We start from the raw sequence: 24,584 nt of genomic DNA, 5'->3' as shown, positions 1-24,584 counted from the left end.
GGCTCCGTTTTTAAAAGTCCAGGGTTAAAAAAAATATCCTCTTCCCCCTAGAATCTTTTTTAAAATCGTCATTTCTTTTCATCTTCCAAAAAAATTTTTTATCTTCACAAATTTTTTTTTTTTTTATCTTGCAAAATTTTATTTTCACCATATCACTTTTACGGCTCCGTATCGTATTAAACACTAATGAAATAAATCAAATAAAATTTGTTTGCGGATATGGCGACTTAGAATAAGTAGCTTGTATATATGGGTCGCTGAAAGCGAGAGAGGCCTACAAAGTGACAGACCGGGAATACGGAACAGACGGTCGCTAAATTCAATCCGGACTGACACTTCACCGGACTGAAGTTAGCGATAACGAAACAGTTTAGCGGGAAATGCCGGGTAGAAGAAAAACACAAAATATTAGCTTATCTGTCGATATTTTGAAGGCTTAATGTGCCGTTTCTGTGTCCCACAGTTCACACGGACGTCGTGAACAAATATCAAGCAAATCAGGTGAGAGTCAAGGCGAGTTTTTTTTTAAAAGAGTGGGATGTTTTCTGTGTTAATGGGTATGGGACAACAACAACAACCACAACAACAACGCCATGCGGATATTGAAAGCCACTGTGTTGTAATCTTGGTTCAGACGCAACCGTCGGGATAAATATCAGACTCTATCTTTAGCTGGGGAGCTGTGAAGTTCATGTTGCAGTTTGTATATTACGTGGTACAGGGGTATCTCATAATCTGCTTAAGCTTTGAACAAACTGTTCAAAATCTGAAATCCAAAAGTGGATAAGTTTCAGGCAAAATTTATGTTTAATCAGAGTGAAGCTTTCATTTTTCAGAGTTACACTGCTTGTTTATCTGACCGTCATACCCAGCTGATTTTTACAATTCATAGAAACCACAACCAGCTATACATTTTTGGAAAACTCGATGTATGTGTATTTTGAAAACACTTTGTTCATTATGCACCAAGGAGATGAGTTCGTGCCCAACCACTTATAATGCCCCCATAAACGTAATTTTTTGAAAATAACAAAAATGACTTCACTTTTGGGGGTCAAAACAAGGCCAAAATATTACATCATTGTTTCTCTGTGAAGTATATAGACACAATTTTATAATACTATAAAAAGAATTGCACTATTTAAGAATTAATGGTAAATTTAGGAGTACAAGCTGCAAAGTTAAATATAAAAAATGCAGAAGTTCAACTGTTTTCCAGAAACCGGTTCCACAAAAATATATCTGCTTTGATTAATGTGTAACAAATAATACTAATAAAGTGTTCGGAAGTTTTCATTTTTAACTCACAATTAAGTCAGACATTCTTTCGTGAAATCTACACTGTGAATATTCGCCCTAAAAGAAAGTATTGTTCCTTCATATTTATCAATTATTTTACCTAAATATTAATAATTGTTTATTTTGTAATGTCACATTACACTGTCTAAGCAAATGCCGTAATCCCTTCACATATAATCAGCTGTCAAGTATTTCTTAACTTCCCTTACCTCTAGCAGGTTAGATCCACATTGTAACATCTTCAGGGCTCCGACATGTTGTTCCTATAGAACTATTTCGTATATTTTGCAGAACCTCTTATATTTTTCTATATTTGCTGAAAAATTCCTATATTTCCTATAATTTTAGTCAAAATTAGGTGTGACTGTCAACTGTTTTGCTGCATCTTATCTTGCCTGTACATATTTTTACCTTCATGTATTGCATGTTTGATGATACCTTGTCATGCCTGGGGCAGGGGGTTCAAAAAGGGCAAGTAGTACTGAGGCTGCAGACAGCCGTCTGCTGCCGTCCCCATAGCTGCCAACTCTGAATATTCTTACTATTTAAATCAGTAGTAATTGTGGCATAAGTACTGTTCCATTTAGGCGCCTACTTTTGAACTCTGACCTCCTTCCAATTCTAAATGAAAGCCCTGCTGGGGAGAAGGGAGGGGGGTGACTTTGGCCATTTACCAGGTCACTCCTTTCGTGGGTTATAAAGTAGTAAGAGCAATGAAACAATATCGGTTGGCTCGGTACCAGTATTAATGTGACTTTAGGGAGTGTCATGCCCTGTCTCTTCAGCATGATACTTCAGTTGTGGCAGCTCTTAGGCGGTGTGGACTCCTGCTGCCACAAGAAGGCTTAATAAATGTACACACACCTAATGGCACCTGAAAAATTGTTTGGTACGAAGTAAAAGCCTAAGCATACATACATACATACATAATTACTGTGGGTTATTCAGTGAATGTCAGTTGATGTGGAGTTCTATTTCTGCGTGGCGTCAAAGAGCGTTCATGCTGCTACCACGCAAATATATAAGAGCATCCACATTACCTAGTATAACTCATTTAAAGACCTGTTTACTATACACCCAACCTTACATAGTTGAATTAGGGAACAAAACTTCCATCGCCAAAAAAGATCCTTTGACACAAAAAGGTAAGGTAGTAAAACTTGTAATTTTTTTATGAATGGTGCAAGAATACGTACAGAGAGAAAAGACGAAGTTGTAGTAACATCACAATGGTAATGCCAACGAGCTACCGTAATTATCAGTCTACTCAAAATAACACCTTCAGAATATGCTTGAATAAACACCTTGTGAAAAAAATGTGAAAAGATTGAAAAATTAGGGTAATGGCTAAAATGCACTATGAAACATAGGTACTAGCCCCAGGTGGCTACTCAACTCGTCTCTTTATACTGGGCTGGCAGGTATTGTAGCCACAGGGGGAATCCATGGTAAACCATACACTGATTCACGCCATGTCTGATAAGTCCTTTCTAAACAATGGTTGCCGTCCAAAACTGGTGTCAACTCTTACCTCACAGCTCGCCCGCACGCACAACGAACCCTATTAAAATTACCTCAAATTTCAATCATAACTAAATTGCTTATTTTTCCAGATTCTGGGACTTCTGTTGATTTTAGAAAGGTGCTTTGAGAGGTTTGTGGAAGGTAGTATGATATCATACTGGGGAAAATGCAAATTCGAGCCCCAGAAGTGACAAATGACATTTGACATTTTTTTGCCACCAAAAATGCTCTTTTGCTGCTGAATTTTTAGGTCATTTAGGATATATTCCATGCGGTAAGGACACACAAAACCCAAATTTGCCTCACAGTCATTGCTAAAGCAGGAGCCATTTTGCCTTTGCCACAGTTATGGGTCTTCAAAAAGTTATAGCTCCTAAATGGCGCATGCACTTTAAATTTGAAGACGAGCGTAATGGGCGCCTTGTTTAGTAATGTTTTGTCGTGTCGTGAATACAGGCTGGCGTGCCATTACTGAATGGAATACATTTGATATGGGGGGCCTGCGTGGCTCAGTTGGTCAGCGCGCTATCACAGCATAATGACCCAGAAGCCTCTTACCACTGCGGTTGCTGTTAGTTCAAGCCCAACTCATGCTGGCTTCCTCTCCAGTCGTAAGTGGGAAGGTCTGCCAGCAACCTGCGGATGGTCGTGGGTTTTCCCCAGGCTCTGCCCGGTTTCCTCCCACCATAATGCTGGCGGCCGTTGTATAAGTGAAATATTCTTGAGTATGGCGTAAAACATCAATCAAATAAATAAATCAACATTTGGTATGTTGCATGTCCGGGCAACCTGAGGGGTAAGAGGCAAAATTGACACCATGTTTTGGACCACAGCTGTTGTTTAGAAAGGACTTGGCATGAGTCAGTGTATAGAGTTACACTGGTTGTCCCTGTGGCAATGATATGAAGCCAGTTACAGTAGTCTTTCAGCCATCTTGCTGCATCAACTCGGATCATGCAAAAGTGAACGACAGAAACTCACGTGCAAAACTTTAGGTTATTTACCATAGATATTATTAAAATTCTGTTTGATCACGCTTGTTACATGATAAGACCAAATTCTAGCACAAATAAATTTTTTAAACATGTATAACATCCCCATTTAGAAATGCTGTTGTACATAACATGGGTGGTTTGATTGCGCTAGGAGGTGGTCACAAACACCCTCGAAATAACAGTAAATTCCAAATGTGCTTTTCCACCTCCATGGCCGAGGTGGTTAGCTTGTCAGTGCGGTGCAATGACCCTGGTGCATTGTCTCTAACCAATGCGGTCGCTGTGAGTTCAAGTCCGGCTCATGCTGGCTTCCTTTGCAACCTGCAGATAAATAAATAATAAACATGTAACCAACTATTTTTTATTACATGGACTCTATATTTTCAGCAACCTGCAGATGGTTGTAGGTTTCCCCTGGGCTGTTCCCGGTTTTTTCTCACCTGGCTGTCGTCATATGTGAAATATTCTTGAGTATGGCATTACAACACCAATCAAATAAGTAAATAAAACAAGAAAGCTAAAAATATAATCAAAACCATATTTACAAATAACTTATTGCATTCTTTCATCTGGTTGTCATATGAGTGAAAAATTGCTAAGTAGGACGTAAAACGCAGGGCATTCCTACGTACTCTGTCATCTGAAGTTTGCACAATTTGTTTTTACTTTTTCTCCACCTTTAAATGTTGACAGGTGTTCATTCCATAGGTGGTCCAAACTGACCAGCTTTCAGGGTCATGGCTCCTACGAGTACCCCAGGGCACTTGGCGTTCGTCACGCAGGCAACAAACACCCTGGTCAAGGTGAAGGAGTACATCGCTGCTGGCATGGAGACCACGTTAGATGTGGCTACTGATTTGTTTGGCGAACGGGAAACTGGTGAGGGATTTGAGCAGTCATGTTCTAGACAAGAATTGGAGATCTGAATTCAAAGGGAGAAAACAAAAAAGTGAAAAATTTCAAGCAGCAGTAGAATAACCGTTAAAAACTGTATCTAATAATTATACAGTAGATTAATTTTTTTTTTTTGATTTTTTTTTTTTCAACTGAAGCACATGTAAATGCAATGAAATGGTTGGATTTTGAGATGGGCCATGTTACTATCACCATTGCAATCACACAAACTTTTCTCTGGCCCTTAAATAACTATATAATTTTCGTGCACACATTACTTACTTGGGTAAAGATCCAAGAATTTATACAGACCTTGAACCATGCAGATGAAATTTCTCATGTTGTAATATTGGTCCTGTTAAATTTTGTTAATCTTATTTTCTGGTCTAACTATCCTCTTTTCATTACCAGATTATCCTCTTTTCATTACCAGGCTATCCTCTTCTCATTACCAGACTATCCTCTTTTCATTACCAGACTATCCTCTTTTCATTACCAGACTATCCTCTTTTCATTACCAGACTATCCTCTTCTCATTACCAGACTATCCTCTTTTCATTACCAGACTATCCTCTTTTCATTACCAGACTATCCTCATTTCATTACCAGACTATCCTCTTCTCATTACCAGACTATCCTCATTTCATTACCAGACTATCCTCTTCTCATTACCAGACTATCCTCATTTCATTACCAGACTATCCTCTTTTCATTACCAGACTATTCTCTTCTCATTACCAGATTATCCTCTTTTCATTACCAGACTATCCTCTTTTCATTACCAGACTATCCTCTTCTCATTACCAGACTATCCTCTTTTCATTACCAGACTATTCTCTTCTCATTACCAGATTATCCTCTTTTCATTACCAGACTATCCTCTTTTCATTACCAGACTATCCTCTTCTCATTACCAGACTATCCTCTTTTCATTACGCAACACCAATTTTATTTTTGGGCGAGGAGAGACTAAATTTGAAAATCCATCTTTTTATTTCGTCCGACTATTGTTTGTTCGGCAAGAAAAATTCGCAGGAATTATCTACTTTTTCCACAAATTAGATGATTTCGAATTTTTATTTTTTTTATTTTCATACCGTCCTCGAACATTAAAAAAAAAGATTTATTCTGACCATAAAACAACCAGTAAAATAAAATAAATTTGTATGTTTTCATTTTTATATTCAAACGCGTAATTTGTAACGGATGTAAATAGTGTGCACATTGTTGCAGCTTTGACATGCTTATACATTTGTGTGGTATTTCAGTCTTCTGCCAGCACGGTGTAACTACTGTTCGTTGTTTGTTGTGTTCTATAAAATTTCTGTTGTGTATTTCTGCCTGTTAAATTCGGTCAGAATAAGGCTTTAAATAGTAACCTTTTAAAATTTCCTCTTTTTTTATATTGGTTTTGTTTTATGTTGTAGTCACACTGGAGGTGGATGAGAATAAAGTGTCGGAGTTAAAGGATGTCATGCTGAGTTACATTCAAATGGAAAGGGAGTTGAATCACTTCCTGACAGCTGTTGACCACACCACAACTCAGGTAAGGCACAGTTAGTAGATGCAGTAGAGTTCAAATCCTGAAGTCCGCTACTCTTTCCTATTTAATGAAGCTTTGTTAATAACAAGGTATTTAAAAAAAGTCTTAAAAACAAATAACAAATGATTTAACCTTAAATAGTGACTCTGGTTGAGGAGTGCAAACAGACCAAAATAGCCATGTGCAGCCCTTTTTTCTGATGTAGTTGGAAGTTGTTACTAGACTATGGGCCAGAGGGCGTATTAGATTAGAGAATATACATGTTATAGGTACCATGGAAAAGGGGGAATCCGTGGCCGAGGTGGTTAGCATACAATGACCCAGGAGTCTCTCACCAATGCTGTCACTGTGAGCTCAAGTGCAGCTCATGCTGGCTTCCTCCCTGGCTATACCGTAAGAGCATTGTTAGAGCAGTGGTCACGTGTGATCACAATAGAGACAGATGTAATCTCAGGGTACAGAAAGAACTCACATCTGTTTTATTAAAATTTGTTTACTTTAGACTGCGATATCTTGTAAAAATTAAAAGGTACACTTTTTAATGTTTGGGTGTTGTATTCTGTTAATACTTAAAAATACTTTTGGTCTGGTGTTGCCTTTTAATCACCAGATTTGTTTCCTTGATGTGTGATATCTGTCATAGTTTTACATGTTCCGCCCATCCCCACATGTTCCATCCATCCCCACATGTTCCATCCATCCCCACATGTTCTGCCCATCCCCACATGTTCTGCCCATCCCCACATCTTCCACCCATCCATACATCTTCCACTCATCCCCACATGTTCTTCCCATCCCCACATGTCCCACCCATCCCCACATGTTCCATCCATCCTCACATGTTCCACCAATCCCCACACAGACTGTGCAAATACTGATGATATGAAGTTACTGTTACTTTGCAGATAGCAAAGCCGAGAAATTATATTCCCCGTCTAAAAAGATTATCGATGACATTTAAATAAATACTTGCTCTAGGCACATTTTGACATCGCAGAAGTCAGAATGTTTGATCATTCACTGGTTTGTAATAGCTCAAATAAAAATGATGACCTCAAATGATGACCTTCAATGTGACCTCAAATGATGACCTCAAATGATGACCCCTGCATGTTTGTGTCAATCTTCTCAGCTGTCAGGTTTTTATCTGCTTAATTTTAAACTCAGTTATCACTGAGAAATGAACATAACTGTGATTTCTTACAGTAGATGTAATACTTAACCTTTTCTCATGTTTGCAAGGTGTTAATTCAAGCATATTCTGAAGGCATTTTTCTTTGTTGACTGATAAATTTATACTTTTTGAGAAACCCTAAAATTGGCCAATCCAGCTAATGTAGTTTTGTCTCCAAAATCCAATAAATAATGTGCAAAAATTGCACTGAAAGCTGCTCTTTCATTTGATTTGATTTTTTTATTTACCAATATAGTACAAATGAAAAAAAAAAGAGAAGCCAACTTTATAGACACTGGCAACACAAATCCATCAATATTATATACATGAACCAGTTAGATGTAGTACATTGGCGGGATTAAAGATCAAGAGAGTTTGTTCCATCCCGACTGAGGGAATATAAAATCATGCGATGGCCGATTCTTACAAAGACTTTTTGTCAGGCGGTGGTGTAAACAAACAAATTATACATAACTTGGCAACATAAGCAAGATAAGAGGAGGAGAAATAACGAAAAGTTGTGTGTCTCAGTACATCAGTGTACTTTATTGGCTATTATTCGATTGTTGACAAAGTGTGATTTAAGTTTAGATTTTGGGTAGCTTGTTCCGTTCCTGAGGACGCGTACACTTCATAGAATAATATAAAGAGATTAGATTTATTTATAGGCTTATTAAGATCGAAAGTATGTTCTCGTGTTACATGATTGTGGACTGGAGACTGTTTAGACAAATAATTAGTAAAACTTTATTGTTGATTTGTGATTTGTTCTGGATGATAGCAGAGCCTGTGCGTCAGAAATAAGACAGAAAATACATTTAGACCTGAAAGAGGGAGAATTTGCATATCACGGAACAAAGGAGAGGTGTCATCAAGGCGATTAGAGAGTGAGGCGGCACGAATGGCCCGTTTCTGGGCAAGTTGTAGGGGTTTTAAATGGGCGAGAAATGTATTACGCCAGATAATGACTCCCTTAGAAAGATGAGGATAAATTATGGAGTATTAAAGGATGAGTAGTGCTCTTTTATTTACATTATGTTTTATGTGTTACATTACTACACAGTCAGGAAAAGAACATGTGAAGAATGATTATGCCAATATGGGCTAATGGGACATGCAAAAACTGAATATTTCAAGCTGCTATTCTGTTTTACTCCCTTCACAGAGGTCATGCATTTTAGACCAGTCAACGGCATGTTTAGACCATAGCAGCAATATGTCAAAACTGCGTGTGTATGACGTTGTGTCTTATTGTAGCATGACGTAGAAATGTAAAAGTTTACTGTACATGTATTATGGCGTCGTACCGCTGAGCACAGATTGGAACGTCTTTTTCAACATCATGGCGGATGGGTGTAAAATATAAAAAATGTGAAAACAAAAAGAGAAATCTGTAAACTGTGCGAAATAAAACGTTTATCCCAAGGCAATTCCGATAGTTTATCTTTATGTAAATCAGGAAGCAAATCTAACCAGTAAACAAACTCAAATTCTTTTATTTGTAGACTTAAACAGCATGAAATGAGATTACTCGGGGGAGGTAAACGTACCGGCCGGTGTGTTGTGTGACACACTCAAAGTTGTTTGAAAGGTTATCTATTTAATATATATATTTGCACACGGCCCGCAACTAACAGCGCAGTAGAATTGTGGTTATAAACCTGATATTAAAGCTGTTACATAATAGACCCAGAAGCTCATCACAGCTGTTGTTCAGAGAAACTTGGTAATACGTGCAATAAAACGTATGCGGACAGTAATAGTGCCAGTATGTTATTAAGATCAACGACCTAATATTACCCCTGGAGCCACCATGGCCGTGCGGGTTCAGGGGTTCTAAATCTGCCTGATAATCCTCGTCCCTTGAGACAGCACCAGTCAAAATTCCTGTTAGAGACTGATGAAAGTTTTCACAAAATTGACAAACAGTTGATGAGGGTTGAACTGACCAGTGAGAAGTTAACAGGAAGTTTTCGTTCTGTTGCCTATTGTGGAACTGCCTTCACTTCCTGAAAAACTCCTGGAATGAAACTTTGAAGCCAATTCCATCCAACAAGCAAGTAAAAAAAGACAGCCTAAAGGAGCTAAAGAAAATGCATCTAAAAATATCAGAGAATTACATTTGCCTTTCTTGATCCAGAAGCACTAATTGTGGTATGTAGCCTGCTTAATTTGCTTGTGCGCGCACCTTTGATGTGAGAATGTTTTCTAACTTTCTTGTGTAACACTAACCGCAGTCTGGCTGAATGGACCTGGTGGAAAGGCCCTGATACAACAATTGTTGATGGTATAATGTTTCTTGTTTTCATCGGAAGGCTAAGAAGCTTGACAGTGAGGCAGGCCTGCTGAACCTGGAGAGCATACTGGACCAGAGGCTAGCAGAGTTACAGGAGGGTTACACTGACAAGGAGTTACACAGCCATGAGAAATACCTGGACCTATTGGATAAGCTATCAGTCTCACAAAAGGGGGGTAAGTCCAACAGCTCACAGAGATGCAGACTCATAGTCCTGTACCTGGGGCCGATTCCTCAAAGCCATTTCTGACATTTCCAGTCGAAATTAAAATGCGATCATAAAGCTTATTTTTCGGCTTTAGAAATTAAAATTTTGTCCACCTTATCTATGTTACCAAAGACAAATGTGTCTAAATTTCAACTCCCATTAACAAAACTTAGTATTGTGAAGAGGTTTTAAATTTTGACTTAAGTCACAAATGGCTTTGTGCAATCAGCCCTTGGTCTCTTCTTACCTCCCTTGTTTTTTACTGTGCTATGATACCATCTGTGCCGGAGAGTGCGTATTTAAGAAGTGAGGGAACTCCATCTAGCTATTAAAACTTAAGTGAAACATACTCTTCACTCTACGATAGTTTACTGTGCTCAAATTGTGACTTACCTTACTAATTTTCACCTAAATACTTAGAGCTCTCTTAATCTTTCATGGCAAAATTGAAAATTTATCGTTAAAGTAAAAACTAGCCAATGGCCAACACCACAAGTTGACTATTTAAAGTCTGACTTAATTCTAAGACTGCTAGAGGATCACTAAGCGTGGGAAACTCACAAACAAACATACATGCACATGTACTTGTTGATGTTCCTGACTGTGACCTTACTGTTCTCTGGGCCAGCCTAGTCCTAGGGTGACAAAGCTAGTAGACGGAGCGTGTATGGCTGTCTAGATGACGTTTCATAAAGTTTGTTGGCGACCAGTGTATGACACCAGTGTGGCATATCCATTTTGACACCCTCTGGAGCTGACAATACGTATATGTCAACTCATAACGAAGAAATGTCTGTCCGTTACTGAGGAGTGGTTTACCCTGGATTCTCAAGTTTCCTCTACCCATGAAATTGACCACCGTTGTGGAAATGAACTTTCTTGAGTATGCTATTAACCATTAACGTTCTGACCCCCATTAGGTGAATGAAATATTCTTGAGTATAGTGTTAAGCTCAAACTTATGGCACCAAAACTGTACTCTGTGGAGCAGAGCTTCATTAAGGGGATGTAACTCTTACCAGAGATGTGTACCTAGTCATAAAAAAGCCTTTTGAAGTTGTCCTATTATACTTAGGCCTACATGTGAATCTAAATGATATGGCAAAGTCAAGTGACCTTCAAAGCACATGCAAAACTGTACTCAAAAGTAAAATTTTTTCATGCGCCACACAAAGCATTTAAAACAGGACAGAATACGTTGGCATTTTTTTGACCACATTTAAGTGATTTGAAGTCATTTCCTCATCGGAATTTCTATTATTTGTCCTCAGAATATGTTAAAAAAAAAAAAAAAATAATCTCTGATGAACTACATGATGGTCAACCCCCATTAAGTTTTAATGAATTTTAGGCATTGAAAATAATAAATAAATAACTTCCTATACAATGTAACATTTCCTTGACAGGTGAGGAGCCAAGCTGTTCAGCTCAGGACACTGTAGACGATGATGTGGAAGTGGCGTGCACACAAGAGGATATCATCACCAAGTGTCCGATCACGGGGAAGGAGATGGTTGACCCGATGAGGAACAAGCACTGTAGCCACAGCTACGAGAAGAGGGCCATCGAGGATTACATCAAAAGACGAGGCAAAAAAGCAAAGTATGCACCATGGTTGTTGTGTATACATACCTGTACCTTTCAAATCTGGAGGAATATAGCAGCCTTAAACAGGGAATTTTTAGATACCCTCACTGTATTAAACGGCAGTATGTAGTCTTGTGTGGCCATGTGCACTCTCTAATGTTGATGGTGTACTTTGTTTCCACGTTTGTGAAATTTATCAGTAACTTTCTACACATTGATGGGTTACCTCTGTTCAATCCAGTTTCTTCCACCCTTAAAATGTGATTAAAGTTTATAGATTAAATTATATAGATTTAAGTAAAAAGTTTGACAGTCGTGGGTTTTCGCTGGGCTGTGGCCGGTTTCCTCCCACCATACCGCTGGCTTCTGTCACATAAGTGAAATATATTTGAGTACTGCATAAATCTTTAATCAAATGAATAAATCTTTATTTGTGGTAGATGCACCTTGAGAGACCTCGCCAGCTAAATCCTACCTATTGTGAATTTTGATGATTAACAGCCAGGTTTAATATCAGCTTTCAGATTACATAACAAATTGTACAGGCTCACTTTGACATGCTTCTATCATCGGGTTTGGCTTTTCTACCAAAGGCGCATTTGTTAGAAGACACTGGAAATTTCTGAATATATTAACCACCTACTCTTTGGTAGTGTAGAATCCCCAGACGAATGTTGAACTCGAAGATGCTGTATTAAAAGGAGTGAAAATGTCACTTTGAACAACAGCACCATGTCATTCACCACATAAGCATTGCAGGATTTGGTACATGTATTAGACACCAGCTTCTAATAAAAGGGGAAGTGTCTACTTGCATAGTGTTGCCGGTGGAATTGCCCAGCGGACACCACGTAGGCATTAGTGGTACGGTTGCACAGATTTTTGGGGTGCCAAAGTTGAGAAAGCCGTGCTGTGGTGTCCTCCTAATTTATACTTGAAAACTACAATCAGTATTTCCTAAAACCCAGAGTGTGAAGATATGTTGGTAGTGTCTTTCCATGCAGCTATTATTGATGTATTGTACAAAGAATAGTTTTAGAATTCTTTATGTTTCATTTTGCAAGTATTCTTGCCTTGAATAGTTTTGATGATAAAGGCCTGACATGGGTTCCAGTTGCAAGTTTATGGGGTTGTGAAGGTTTATGATTTGTTTACATGTACATTTGAGGAAAATTCTTCTTTCCTGCTGTGCAAAGCCTTTGGTGAAGCTGATCAGTGGATGGTGTACTTGCGCTTTTGTTTTTAGAATATCACCAAACATGAACCTGTGTCTCTCCGGCGGTTTGTTGGAAGGTTTGCCAGCAACCTGTGGATGGTCGTGGGTTTCTTTTAGGCTTTGCCCGGTTTCTTCCCACCATCATGCTGGCAGCCATCGTATCATGAGTGCGGCGTAAAACACCAAAAAAAAAAACAAAACAAACAAAACCAAATGTGCGACTGGTGGACTATTGTTGTCTCCCTTGTCTATTTCTTCAGATGTTCAATAGATGGCTGTACAAACTCCAGGTCTCTTACCCACAATCTATACAGCTTGCATATTAATATTGTCTCCCTTGTCTATTTCGTCAGGTGTCCGGTAGGTGGCTGCTCAAACACAAGGGTTCTTACCCACAGTGATTTAGAGGAAAACAAGACTATGAAGAGGATAATAGAGAGGAAAAACAGACAAGCTGGCATCAGACTCAAGAGAACAGACAAAATGTTTAGTGTGTGATGATGTGTTTAAAACATGAACACTTGTTCTTTTGTTACGTGCCAAGTGATCTCAAACACTGATGCAATTATTAAGGGGAAAGGAGACATAAACACCGAGTACATGTACATGTAAGCACCAGTGGAAAGTATCAGAAATAATTTAATTTATTTTGGTAGATATTTTCGCTGGCCTGTACTTAGCATATGTCTTACACTTATCATCGGCTTTGGCATCCAGTAACAAGGAAAGCAATGTTAAACACACAAAATATTAGGGGTGGTATCTCAAAAACTAACGCCTGTATTGACCTGAAGTTTTTTATGCTTATAATATTAAAGCACAGTGACATGAGTGGGATGTTTCATCGCCGATGCTCTGTGTGCTTATTAGTTATCTTAAATGACCAAATTCAGGACTGCAATAGCCTATGTATGGAGCTGAAGTTTTGCATTCATGTGTCTCCTACAGGCAAGATCTTTGCGAGCCATTCAACCAAATCTAATGTTCTCTGAATTAAATACTGTCATTAAGATGTTTGAATTGGAAGATGGGATGCACCTATCATATTGGTAATACACACGTATGTCCGACAGTCTTTAGAATTGGCTTTATTTGTGCACACATCACACAACCAAAGTTCAGACCTGCAGACACTGATATAGAAAAAATTCTATGATGCCATTGTGCATGTAGGCCCACAGGTACAGGTACTTTTATCAAGGCAAGCCGTAAAGCCCATCTTACAAGCCAAACATTGGATTACATCCGTGTGGAAAAATAAGTAAAGGCGTCTTCAGATAAACTTTTAATAATCTTTGTACTGATGTTCACCGTCATATTTATGTTCTAATTTCTTTTCCTGTACGCATTGACATTTGCGTTTACATTGACATGAATTTCATCAGTGGTCTAGCATAAACTAGCTTGAAGCCGAGATGCTCATGTCCAGTGAGGTAGCACCTTATAATAATTAGTGTTCGACTTCGTTAGAAATTTTGTGAAAGCCACGATATTTTGGGAATTGGAGTAACAGATTGTACAAAGGCATGTCACGTTGCATTGGATTTGCATAGAAGTATTGGTTTGTGTATGTATTTATCTTAGCACTTATATTCTAACTCATTCCTTTCAACATATGAAGAGTTCAGGCATAAAAACAGAAAAACACTATTCTTGCCAAGACATTAAAAAAATTGAATCCTTGGAATTTATTACTTTTTTCCGTGAATTTGCATTGCTCCCCCAACTTTGTGATAGTTAACTTATTGTACAGCTAACTATGACTTCATTCCTGAAAATGACAAGTAAATACAAAATGGAATATGATTTAAATCGAATGGATTTGTCTGTTTTTTACTCCTTGAACTCTATGAATTCATCAACTACTTTATAGTTTCACCTACATACACATACAAAAAGAAGGAGACCAGGCCCCGATAGCACAGCAGGTAGAGCGTCTACTTCGGGACCGGTAGATCCAGGATCAATCCTTGATCGAGTCACACCTAAGACATTAAAAAAGGAAGTTGTAACTTCCTCGCTTGGCGTTTAGCATGAAGGGGATAGTGCAACGACGGGTTGACCCGTATAATCGCTCGGGCGGGCTGACTTAATTGCCTTCGGTAAGTCGTCTCAGTGAAGCAGCACTAGATAAAAGAGAGGCATAAATCCGTCCTGCAACAAGGAGGCACATTACATGCACTGTAAGGATTCCTTCGTCATCGTATGACTGAAAAATAGTTGAGTAGGACATTAAACCTCGAGCACTCACTCGCTCACTCAGAAGAAAGAGGGATGATTAATCATTTATATTCCCAAATCAAGTCATTAGTGTTTACAAGTACGCTTGTGTGTCAAGCCGAGAAATTTAGGGTGAAAACACAGGCCTTCTTACAACCTGTTACCCCTACTCAGAAATAGTATGGCTCCTGCAAGATTTCAGTAAAAGATTTATTAGGTTTCATTTTCAGTTTTACAAGGTTGGTGAGGTGATTTGATCTACAGCCAGGCTTGCACCTCGGTAAACCTGACCACATTTATACATCCATGCAAATATACTAGGGTACACCAAAATTATTAAACAAATAAATGCTTTTTGACCTGGTAAGGCACACCCACAGCCTATATGTACCATGGACCAGCTGGCAGTTTTTCATCTCAGTTTTTTTTTTTCAGTGCTCATTTTCACTGCTTTCATCTCTTTGCCACATGTGGGTAAAAGGTAGCGCTAACTTGTATTTCAGTCATAACAGAGAAAGTTTGGTGTGAATAAATATATTTTCTGAGAGATTTGTTTTTTTATAAGATGTGATATCTTCTTTTATGTAAGAAAGATTATTTACAAAGATTTCCATTTAGTTTTGTCCCACAAAAGGTAATTAACATATCAGCATCCAGTGTGATTGACAACAAGTAATTTCATTTATTAATTTATCAATTATGAGATTGAGATCTCTTTGAAATCAAATTTTTGTGTCTTACCTTTCAGTAAATACCCCTTGTACCTTTATTTAAAATGAAATGACATTTATAATTTTAAAATGAAAAAGATTGAAAAACATACAGTGCTAATTTTAGGAACTTTTATGACCGATTCTGAACTGTAACACGTGCACAGACGAGACTGGTATCTTGTGAAAGGTAATTATTTGGGCTATGTTAATACAGTAGTAAAACTTCGATTGGATTTGTGCTGATGGATTTTTTGCCAAAAGTTTCCAGTGTGTCCTCATTGTTGTAGATCAGCTAAAAGTTGTTGAATGTTCCAATTTAGCTACATAATGTTGGGCTACAGCTTTAAGTCAGGAGGGATGTGGGCTCAGTTGGTTAGCGGGCTAGAGCAGCGTAATGACCCGGAGCCTCTCACCAATGCAGTCGCTGTGCATTCAAGTCCATCTCATGCTGGCTTCCTCTCCAGCCGCAAGTGGGAAGATCTTCTTGCAACCTGTGGACGGTCGTGGGTTTCCACCAGCCCCCGCTCGGTTTCCTCTCACCATAATGCTGGCCACCGTCGTAGAAGTAAAATATTCTTAAGTGCAGCGTAAAACACCAATCAAATAAGTCAGGTTTGTCAAACACTGTAAAGCGAAGGGCAGTTGTTTCTCCCAAGCATTGCCCAATTTCCTTCAATGTTGAACCATCACCCCCTTGGTCGTCATACTATAGTTAAAAACATTTGGAAATGCACTACCATTCTTACGACAAGGGTTCGAAAATGAGGTTGCAAGAATTTTTAGGGGGTGGTTTTATTCAGGTTCCTGAGGGTTTGGTGGGGAATATTCTGGGGTATATTGTCCTAACCATGAAAAGGCAAAGTATCATAGTATGAAGCTAAGTGACATACATGTACAACTCTGAACTGAATATAAATTAAAGTTACCATTTTAACCATAAGTTAATCATCAACTTTGTTTCCACGAGCGGAAGTTAGATACTGCGCATCTACAACGACTTGCTATTTTTAACTAAGACCGTTTGCTGAACTTCAGCTAGGAAAATATTCTTCATTTCACAAATTTTGAGCTCAAGGGGGATAACTCTAATTTACAAATGGAAAAGTCTGTCTCCCCTCATGCACTTGCACGTTGACGCTAAGAAGGCCTACACCTTTCAGCCTTCCGTTGATCGATTTGTGCGACAAAATGGTACTGATGGTACTGATGGTACTGATGCTTAACTGCACATTGCGAAGGTATTTCACTTTTCTCTGTAGGTAATTGCGTATGTTTTCCTGTCGAATTTACTGGCCTCCGAATTTTTAACACTTTCAACAGTACACATACAGCATTTTTTTATTTCACACTGTGGAGGCCCAGAAATATATATATATATATATATATATATATATATATATATATATATATATATATATAGATTCAGTTAAAAAAAAATGGCGAGAAATATCGAACTTTATCTTCAAGTTACAAGGGAGGAGTGCATCAACAGTTCCAACAGTTCTTTGCTCGTCTCTCGGATGCACCGCTGTATGGTACATACACCTGCATGTAGGCCCTAAACAGTGACCACTGGATTCCATCGAGTGGTGCATGTAAATGTGTATGCCATTAACAGCTTTCAGCACCAAATGGGAGAGCTGATTATTGTAATGTGCCTGGTTTCGTTCATCGGGTACCTTTGACAGGGAATTTGTCGATTAGCCAGTTGTCACTGTTTGTTGGTTCTGGGAACAATGTGGGTCCTCCGCAAGACGGTTGATCTTTGGCGTAGGGTTAATGTGAACCTTCTATCTAAGCAACAGGGTGGGGAATAAGACCAAAGGAGCTTGGAATGCAAAAATGTGGAATGTTCACATTTCTAAAAGACCCAGACTGAACAAAGATGTCAGGATACACGATTTATTGACCTGAAGAAGGACAGAAGGGAATTTCTGTTGGCAGATTATATTTAATTTACATGTAACAGTAAATTAAATGGCATGAAATAAAAGACTTTTATAAAAGTTCATGAAATTTAAGGAAGTTTCATAAAAACGGGAGTAAAAATAAAATGGCTTCAGTCTGTGTTTTATTGTCTTTGGTTAATCCTTAACGTCTCACCGTACAATGCTATGAATGAAACTAACATTGCAATGAGAGTTACGGCCCTTGGCAAAAATATGCCGACAAAAGTAGTCGCACATTTCGGTTACTCCAAGATGAACCGCTTTGCTCTATGTTGATCTGCAATTTATTACTAAAAGCGGTCACCAACGCTCGTATGGTTGATTGCGCGGCTCAACGTTCGTTAACGACCAGTCATCTACCACCTATATTGTGTGCGTATCTCTGCGTCACGTGGGAAAGTTTATAAACTTGTCAGAGTTTTACACCAGTTTTCTCCACCCATAAACCTGGCGGCCATTGTATTGAAGTGGCCATATTTTGAGTATGACGTTATGCAAGACTCAGGCAGATGACACCTAACACAATCTAGGGGCCGGTTTCATGAAGCTTACTTAGTTTTAATTTGCCCTCAGCTAAGTACACCTTGTATCTCTACAACATACGTTGCCATGGTAGTTAAAGGCTTACTTAGCCAAGTTAGGTTTATGAAACCGACCCCTGGTCAACCTGTAGGCGTACTTCACTGGCTTATCGATGGTTAACTGTGCTCATCTCTATATCACGGATATAAAAGCATTGTCAGTTCTATAGTGACGGCAACCTGTCGATAGTGGTGGGTTTTCTCCGCAGTTCTGCCCAGTTTCATTGCACCGTAATGCCGGCCACCATCGTATAAGTGATCTGTTCTTGAGTACTGCGTAAAACTCCAATTAAACGAATAAATCAGTAAACAAAACACCAATCAAATAGATTAACAGGCCTAAACTTACAATATATGTTCGACATACTTGTAGTATATGTACATGTCCTTCTGTCTTATAACTGCGTAATATTATATCCACAACTTAAAAAACAACCCCTAAAAATTTAAGTAATCAACATTGCATATATCTATCTCTCTATATCAAGAATTTGATTTGCCCTGGGGAAAAGCTATTCAATCACAGCTAGCGCATGTTTGGTTTGATGATGACTCAAACTTCTTTGTACGTGCACATCTATATACATGTATGCAGCCAATGGTTAATAACAGATCTGCGTGTCAAGGAAACCGTGTTCAAACCGGAATAGAAGCATAAACATCTACGTTGCTTATTAAATATATGTAGCTATAAATATACCGCATATAAATTATCATCCACTTACACCTTTCCGTGTACATTGGTCTATGTTTAGAATTTTCCGGGAAGATATGAATGATCGACATACGGATCCTAGCTGGTCAAAAAAAAAACAAAAAAAAAAAACAAAACAATGGGGCACTGCTTTATGTGATGCTTAATGCTTTTTGATGGTCACACTCATATACACTTTATACGTCATGTACATGTATATACGTTCCATTCCTTAGTTTTTCTACAAAAAGCTGAGATCAGCTGTCCTAAGCCTCATTTCACAATAGCATCTTAAAATAAGTACGGTTTATGTAACGAAGATATTATTCTACTTCCGGAAATGATCGACAAAATTTTTAATCGCCGCGTGGACATGGACCAATGAAGGGCGAGAATTCTTGGCGTGTAAACGAAGTGGGGTTGTCTTTGCTGTGTGGTGATGAGGTTTGAAATAGTATATCGACCAATAAAATTATACACTGATACACCTATATGCAAAACACCACCAATCGTTGAGATGACGTTACAATATTGTAATATGGCGAAAATTCCAAATGTGTACTAAGTGTGGAGTAAGCCTGTATTCATGCAGTGTACAAGGATGTGAATGAATGGTTTTATCAGTAAAAGTATTTCTTTTTCTATTTTATGACGTAAAATCATATTGATCGTGGAGCAATATTTATGAAGAAATCTACATGCACGTGTATTATCTCCGAGCCAACACCCAATAGCAAGGATCCTCGACCTTGCAGGATTGATTTATTTTATTCTAAGACATAGGCCCTACATCTCTGTATCAGACAAACAAGTTTAAACTCTTTTGACCCATGCATACATTTATGTTCGCACAAGTTATAAGGTCACCTACATAAAGCCAGATTTTAATTGAGTTACGACACGATCTTGGCAGTTATCCGGTACAACTTCCTGGAAGCGTATGTGTAAGTACTGGTACACACTAACACATATCATTTGCATTCATTAATATCCTGGTCAGTTACACAACGATTGGAATCGGACACTCGAGGTATGTCCCCAGGACGGATTTTTAAATTGATATGCCTGTTTGGAATGGTGTCAGTTTTATCTGTAATGTAAACAGTTCTCAAAGTACTCAAAAGTATGGAGTGAACCATATGGCCTTACATTAAACACCACCGGGGCCTCCGTGGCCTAATGGTTAACCAGCACAATGACTCCCGAACTTCTCTCCAGATCGGCCTCCCAGAGTTCTATTCCAGCTCATGCTGGCTTCCTCTCCTTTCGTAAGTGAGAAGGCCTGCCACCAACCTGCAGATTTTCGTCAGTTCGAACCTGCTTCCCTCCCACCATAATGCTGACCGCCATCGCATATGTGAAATGTTCTTTAGTGCGGCGTAAAACATCAATCAAATAAATAAATAATAAAGATATAACCAACTATTTTTTATTACATCGACTTTATATTTTCAGCAACCTGCAGATGGTTGTGGGTTTCCCCCGGGCTCTGCCCGGTTTCCTCCCACCATAATGCTGGCCACCGTCGTATAAGTGAAATATTCTTGAGTGCGACGTAAAATACCAATCAAATAAATCAATAAAATCAATTTATATTTTCATTTAGGTGATTTATGTCAGAAGGCTTCACTGTCTGATACCTGCATGGGGAAGCGGTTTGTGTAGAAAAAATATTCAGATTTCCGCTGAGCGATCGTTCATCGTGGATTATTTGTTTCGATATTTATTTCGATCACACGATCTGCATAATCTGCAAAGTCCTATACAGGATAACATAGATCCCATACATTTTTTTTCGGTAAATTTTCCTTGGGTTTCCACCTGGATGGTTTTCACGGAAACTCGCGTTATAGAAGGAGACATGCTCGCTTCTCCCATCTCACGAGCTCTGCGGATGGCCGTGGGTTTCCCCAAGGCTCTGTCCGGTTTCCTTCCACTATAATGCTAGCCTCCATCGTATAAGTGAAATAATCTTTCACATAAATAAATAAAATTACCAGCATCACGCACGGCTGAGACACATGAGTATGCAAATATATCTATTGTCACAAGACCTGTTTGGCCAGGAGCTTCGTTGCAGAACTATTAATAAGCTTCTTGTATCAGGTGGCAAAAAACAGTTCTCACCTAGGTAAAATCGTTTTCACCAAGGTGAGATGGTTTTCACGTAGAACCGTTTGGCCAAGATTAAAACCTTTTCATCCTGGCAAGAGGAAACCAAGGAAAAAGTTACAAAACTTGAAAACATGTAGACGTTGTATATGGACAACCGCAAGGATCTACATAATGTCCCCACCATGGGTAATTTCACGTCTTCTTTAATTAACACGACGTGCGTGTACATGTATATATGGGCAGACTACATATATAGGTTTGACCGCTGTTAAGTATATATATATATATATATATATATATATATATATACTTAACAGCGGTCAAACCTATATATAAATATATACTTAACAGCGGTCAAACCTATATATGTAGTCTGCCCATATATACATGTACACGCACGTCGTGTTAATTAAAGAAGACGTGAAATTGTATGTGTGTGTATATATATATATATATATAATATATATATGTATATATAATATGGTCGTATATATATATAGTTATGTCTAGATTTAGCTAAATCCGCTTAATCTTTTACAGAGTATTATCGATAGAAGACAGGTTAGCCAAAAACATGCAAAATATCAACATCATTAGCTATAGACTTGAATTTTACTCTTTTTTCTCAGTGTGACTGTCACAATACATTCCTGGTTATCTAGTTATGGAATAATGATAAACCTAAACATTATTCTTTTTACTGAAATTTTGTTCCTTACAGAAATAAAACTCAGGCTATATACTATAGTACAATAGTCAAAAACCAGGGTAAACGCTACAGATTTGGGATCTTTTTGTGTTTTTAACATTTATCTTGACGTATATATTTTAACTAGTACAGAATATGATGCCTCGGCACATCCCTCATAGGCCTACCTGTAGTCCTGTCCTAAAACACTATATATTTCCTTCCACGACTATACAGCTCCATACTATATGGGATCGATCCCTGTCAACACTTCCCTACATGAATAATTTAGTTTTTTTTTTCTCTTGGTTCTCTTCCTGGATGTCTTAAATTAAGCCAGGTCAGTCAAAATGTCACGTGCATATAGTCAGAGCAAAATCTAAGGATGAAAAAATATATGCATATACGTATATCAACAGTAACGTACATATATTTCTTATACTTTATATAAAATATGCAGACTCATATCAAGCTTTTCCATCTATACTTAGATGCTGTATGATGAGCTATACTTCTCGCTAGCTCATTTACACACAGAGTTCGTCTCGCGCCATGGAGCCTGACTAAGATCAGGTTGCTTTTGTTTCAGACTGAACTTTTGCGTCTTTGACTGCTGCTTTGAGTTAGAAGGAAGTCAAGATTTGCGTGTGTAGTTATTTTTAACATGTGCATGCTTACTTTTTCTCTCAAGGTCAAGTCTACCTATGCATACATACAATTACGGCTAGGTTTTCTGTCGAGTCATTGTATCAAATTGAGGTTTACCTGTTCCGTGTTCAAACTTCATCCGCCTTAGAAAAGAAGTCAGTTAGGAAATGACTAAAGGTACATTTATCGAGGATCTGTTATCAGTGTTATCGATTGTCGTATAATTGTAGCTTAACTCGACGAAAGATCGAGAAATACTCTAACAAGACTGCTACAGAGCGGACTAAACATGGCCATGGTTATGGGGATAGAATACAAAGAAATAAAACACACACACAAAAACACTTCTTTTTTATGAACACAAACTTGTGATCTTCCCAACAAAAGTCTTGTGTCATACTTGAACAACTGTATCTTGTATTGAATTAACACAAGGTCCTGTGTTGAAAGGATTACACACAAGATGTGTCGAATATAATACAAAATACTTGTTACAAAATACGCAATTTTTTGTTGTGGCTCACAAATTACCGCATTTTGGTTCAACACAAGTTTGTGTTTTATAATTTTGTAATATGTGTGCATGTGTACTTCACCTTTATTTAACACATGTTTGAGTTGGGAAGGTCTGCTGCAACCTGCGGATGGGTTTTCCCCGGGGGCTCTGCCCGCTTTCCACAAACCATAATGCTGGCTGTCGTCGTATAAGTGAAATATTATATAAGTAAAACACAAATCAGATAAATAAATAAATAAAAGTACTTCAACATCCTTAGATTTCGCGACCTCTGGTCACCTTCTGGTCCTAATTCTATCCTTGTTAATATTTATTTATTTATTTATTTGATCGGTGTTTTACCCCGTACTCAGGAATATTTCACTTATATGACGGCGGCCAGCATTATGGTAGGAGGAAAACCGGGCCGAGCCCGGTGGGAAACCCACGACCATCTTCAGATTGCTGGAAGATCTTTCCACGCAAGGCCGGAGAGGAAGCCAGCATGAGGTGGACTTGAACTTGACAGCGACCGCAATGGTGAGTGGCTCCTGGGTTATTAGGTTTCGCTAGCTCAACTGAGCCACGGAGGCCTCTTGTTAATTTTAGTAACGATACACGTACATGCTTACTTAATTGTTTTCTATCCTTTTAAGTGTTGGTCGATAATTCGCACCTATCGGAGGTTGTATGTGTATGGGATTTTTTTTTTTTGGGGGGGGGGGGGATATACTGGCATACCTTAGATAAGCGAACATTGTTGATAAAATCTCAAACTTAGAGCACGCAGGCATATGACCTTGTCAGAGAAGATCGCGAGACGAATGAAGAAGAAGTTCAAATATTGAAATATCTTGAATAGCAATTAAATTAATTTAATGGGTGTTTTTCAGCTGTAAATTAACTACAACTTGATGTCTGCGTATCAAGGTTAATGGTTTTATTTTGAATGTACTATAAACTTGCATACCATCGAAAGACTTACCAAACACGAAACATCCCGTACCCTTCGGCTGTGATTCGACACAAAGTCTTAATTATTCAGAAAGAAATGGCAAGCTACAATAAAAAACATAATCTGTTAATTTTAACATAAAAGTCTGTTTTTTGAGTGACGATAGAATATATTCTGTTATTATTACATAACTTTGTTTTATTCAACATAATATGTTGTTTGTCTAATACAAGCACTGTGTTGAATGAATAGAATATGTCTGCTTTTCTTAACACAAAAATGTACTGCAATAACAGAATACATTCTAGCATCGCTAAGACAACAGACTTTCTGTTAAATATAACAGATTATTAATTTTTGTTGGAGAGTACATTTGTGTATATTCGAATACATTTTAGAGCAAGTCTACAGTGATGTAGTGATTGCCTTTATCTTAAAAGTAGGTTAAGTTTGAACATACCGTCCAATCAGCGTCGATGCTGTATACCATTAACATACATTTATGTGCAGGTCTACATGTACATGCCCTTGGCCATGCACTCTCGCGCTACCACGTGACCTCGCTATATGGTCACGCCATCTTGTGTAATAACTGTGTATCACGTGGACTACTGACAGCAGGCAGCCTTGCTCGAATCTAAATAATTTATTTGAAAGTCAACATTTTTAATATGGGTCCATAACCCTTCATGGGCACGAGGAACTAAGCTATTGGTAGTCTCGAGAATCCCAGACTGCACGGCAAAGTAATAATGAGCCTTTAACTACAGGTGGAATTGTACGGTGAAC

General features: G+C 38.3%; 1 protein-coding gene across 1 annotated transcript; it reads left to right on the top strand.

Moving 5' to 3' along the window:
• The first annotated feature begins 339 nt into the window (after nucleotides 1–339).
• Nucleotides 340–13,853, top strand: LOC135463755 (E3 SUMO-protein ligase NSE2-like). Its single transcript, XM_064741178.1, has 6 exons — nucleotides 340–501; nucleotides 4,512–4,697; nucleotides 6,140–6,258; nucleotides 9,745–9,901; nucleotides 11,340–11,535; nucleotides 13,090–13,853. Exons 2-6 carry the CDS (start codon nucleotides 4,556–4,558, stop codon nucleotides 13,232–13,234), a joined length of 759 nt encoding a protein of 252 aa, XP_064597248.1. The 5' UTR covers nucleotides 340–501; nucleotides 4,512–4,555; the 3' UTR covers nucleotides 13,235–13,853.
• Nucleotides 13,854–24,584: the final 10,731 nt, after the last annotated feature.

This window comes from Liolophura sinensis, chromosome 3, assembly GCF_032854445.1.
Source record: "Liolophura sinensis isolate JHLJ2023 chromosome 3, CUHK_Ljap_v2, whole genome shotgun sequence".
In the NCBI taxonomy this organism is placed as follows: domain Eukaryota; kingdom Metazoa; phylum Mollusca; class Polyplacophora; order Chitonida; family Chitonidae; genus Liolophura; species Liolophura sinensis.
Note: the sequence above shows the minus strand (reverse complement) of the source record. Positions and strands in the feature narration are given on the sequence as shown.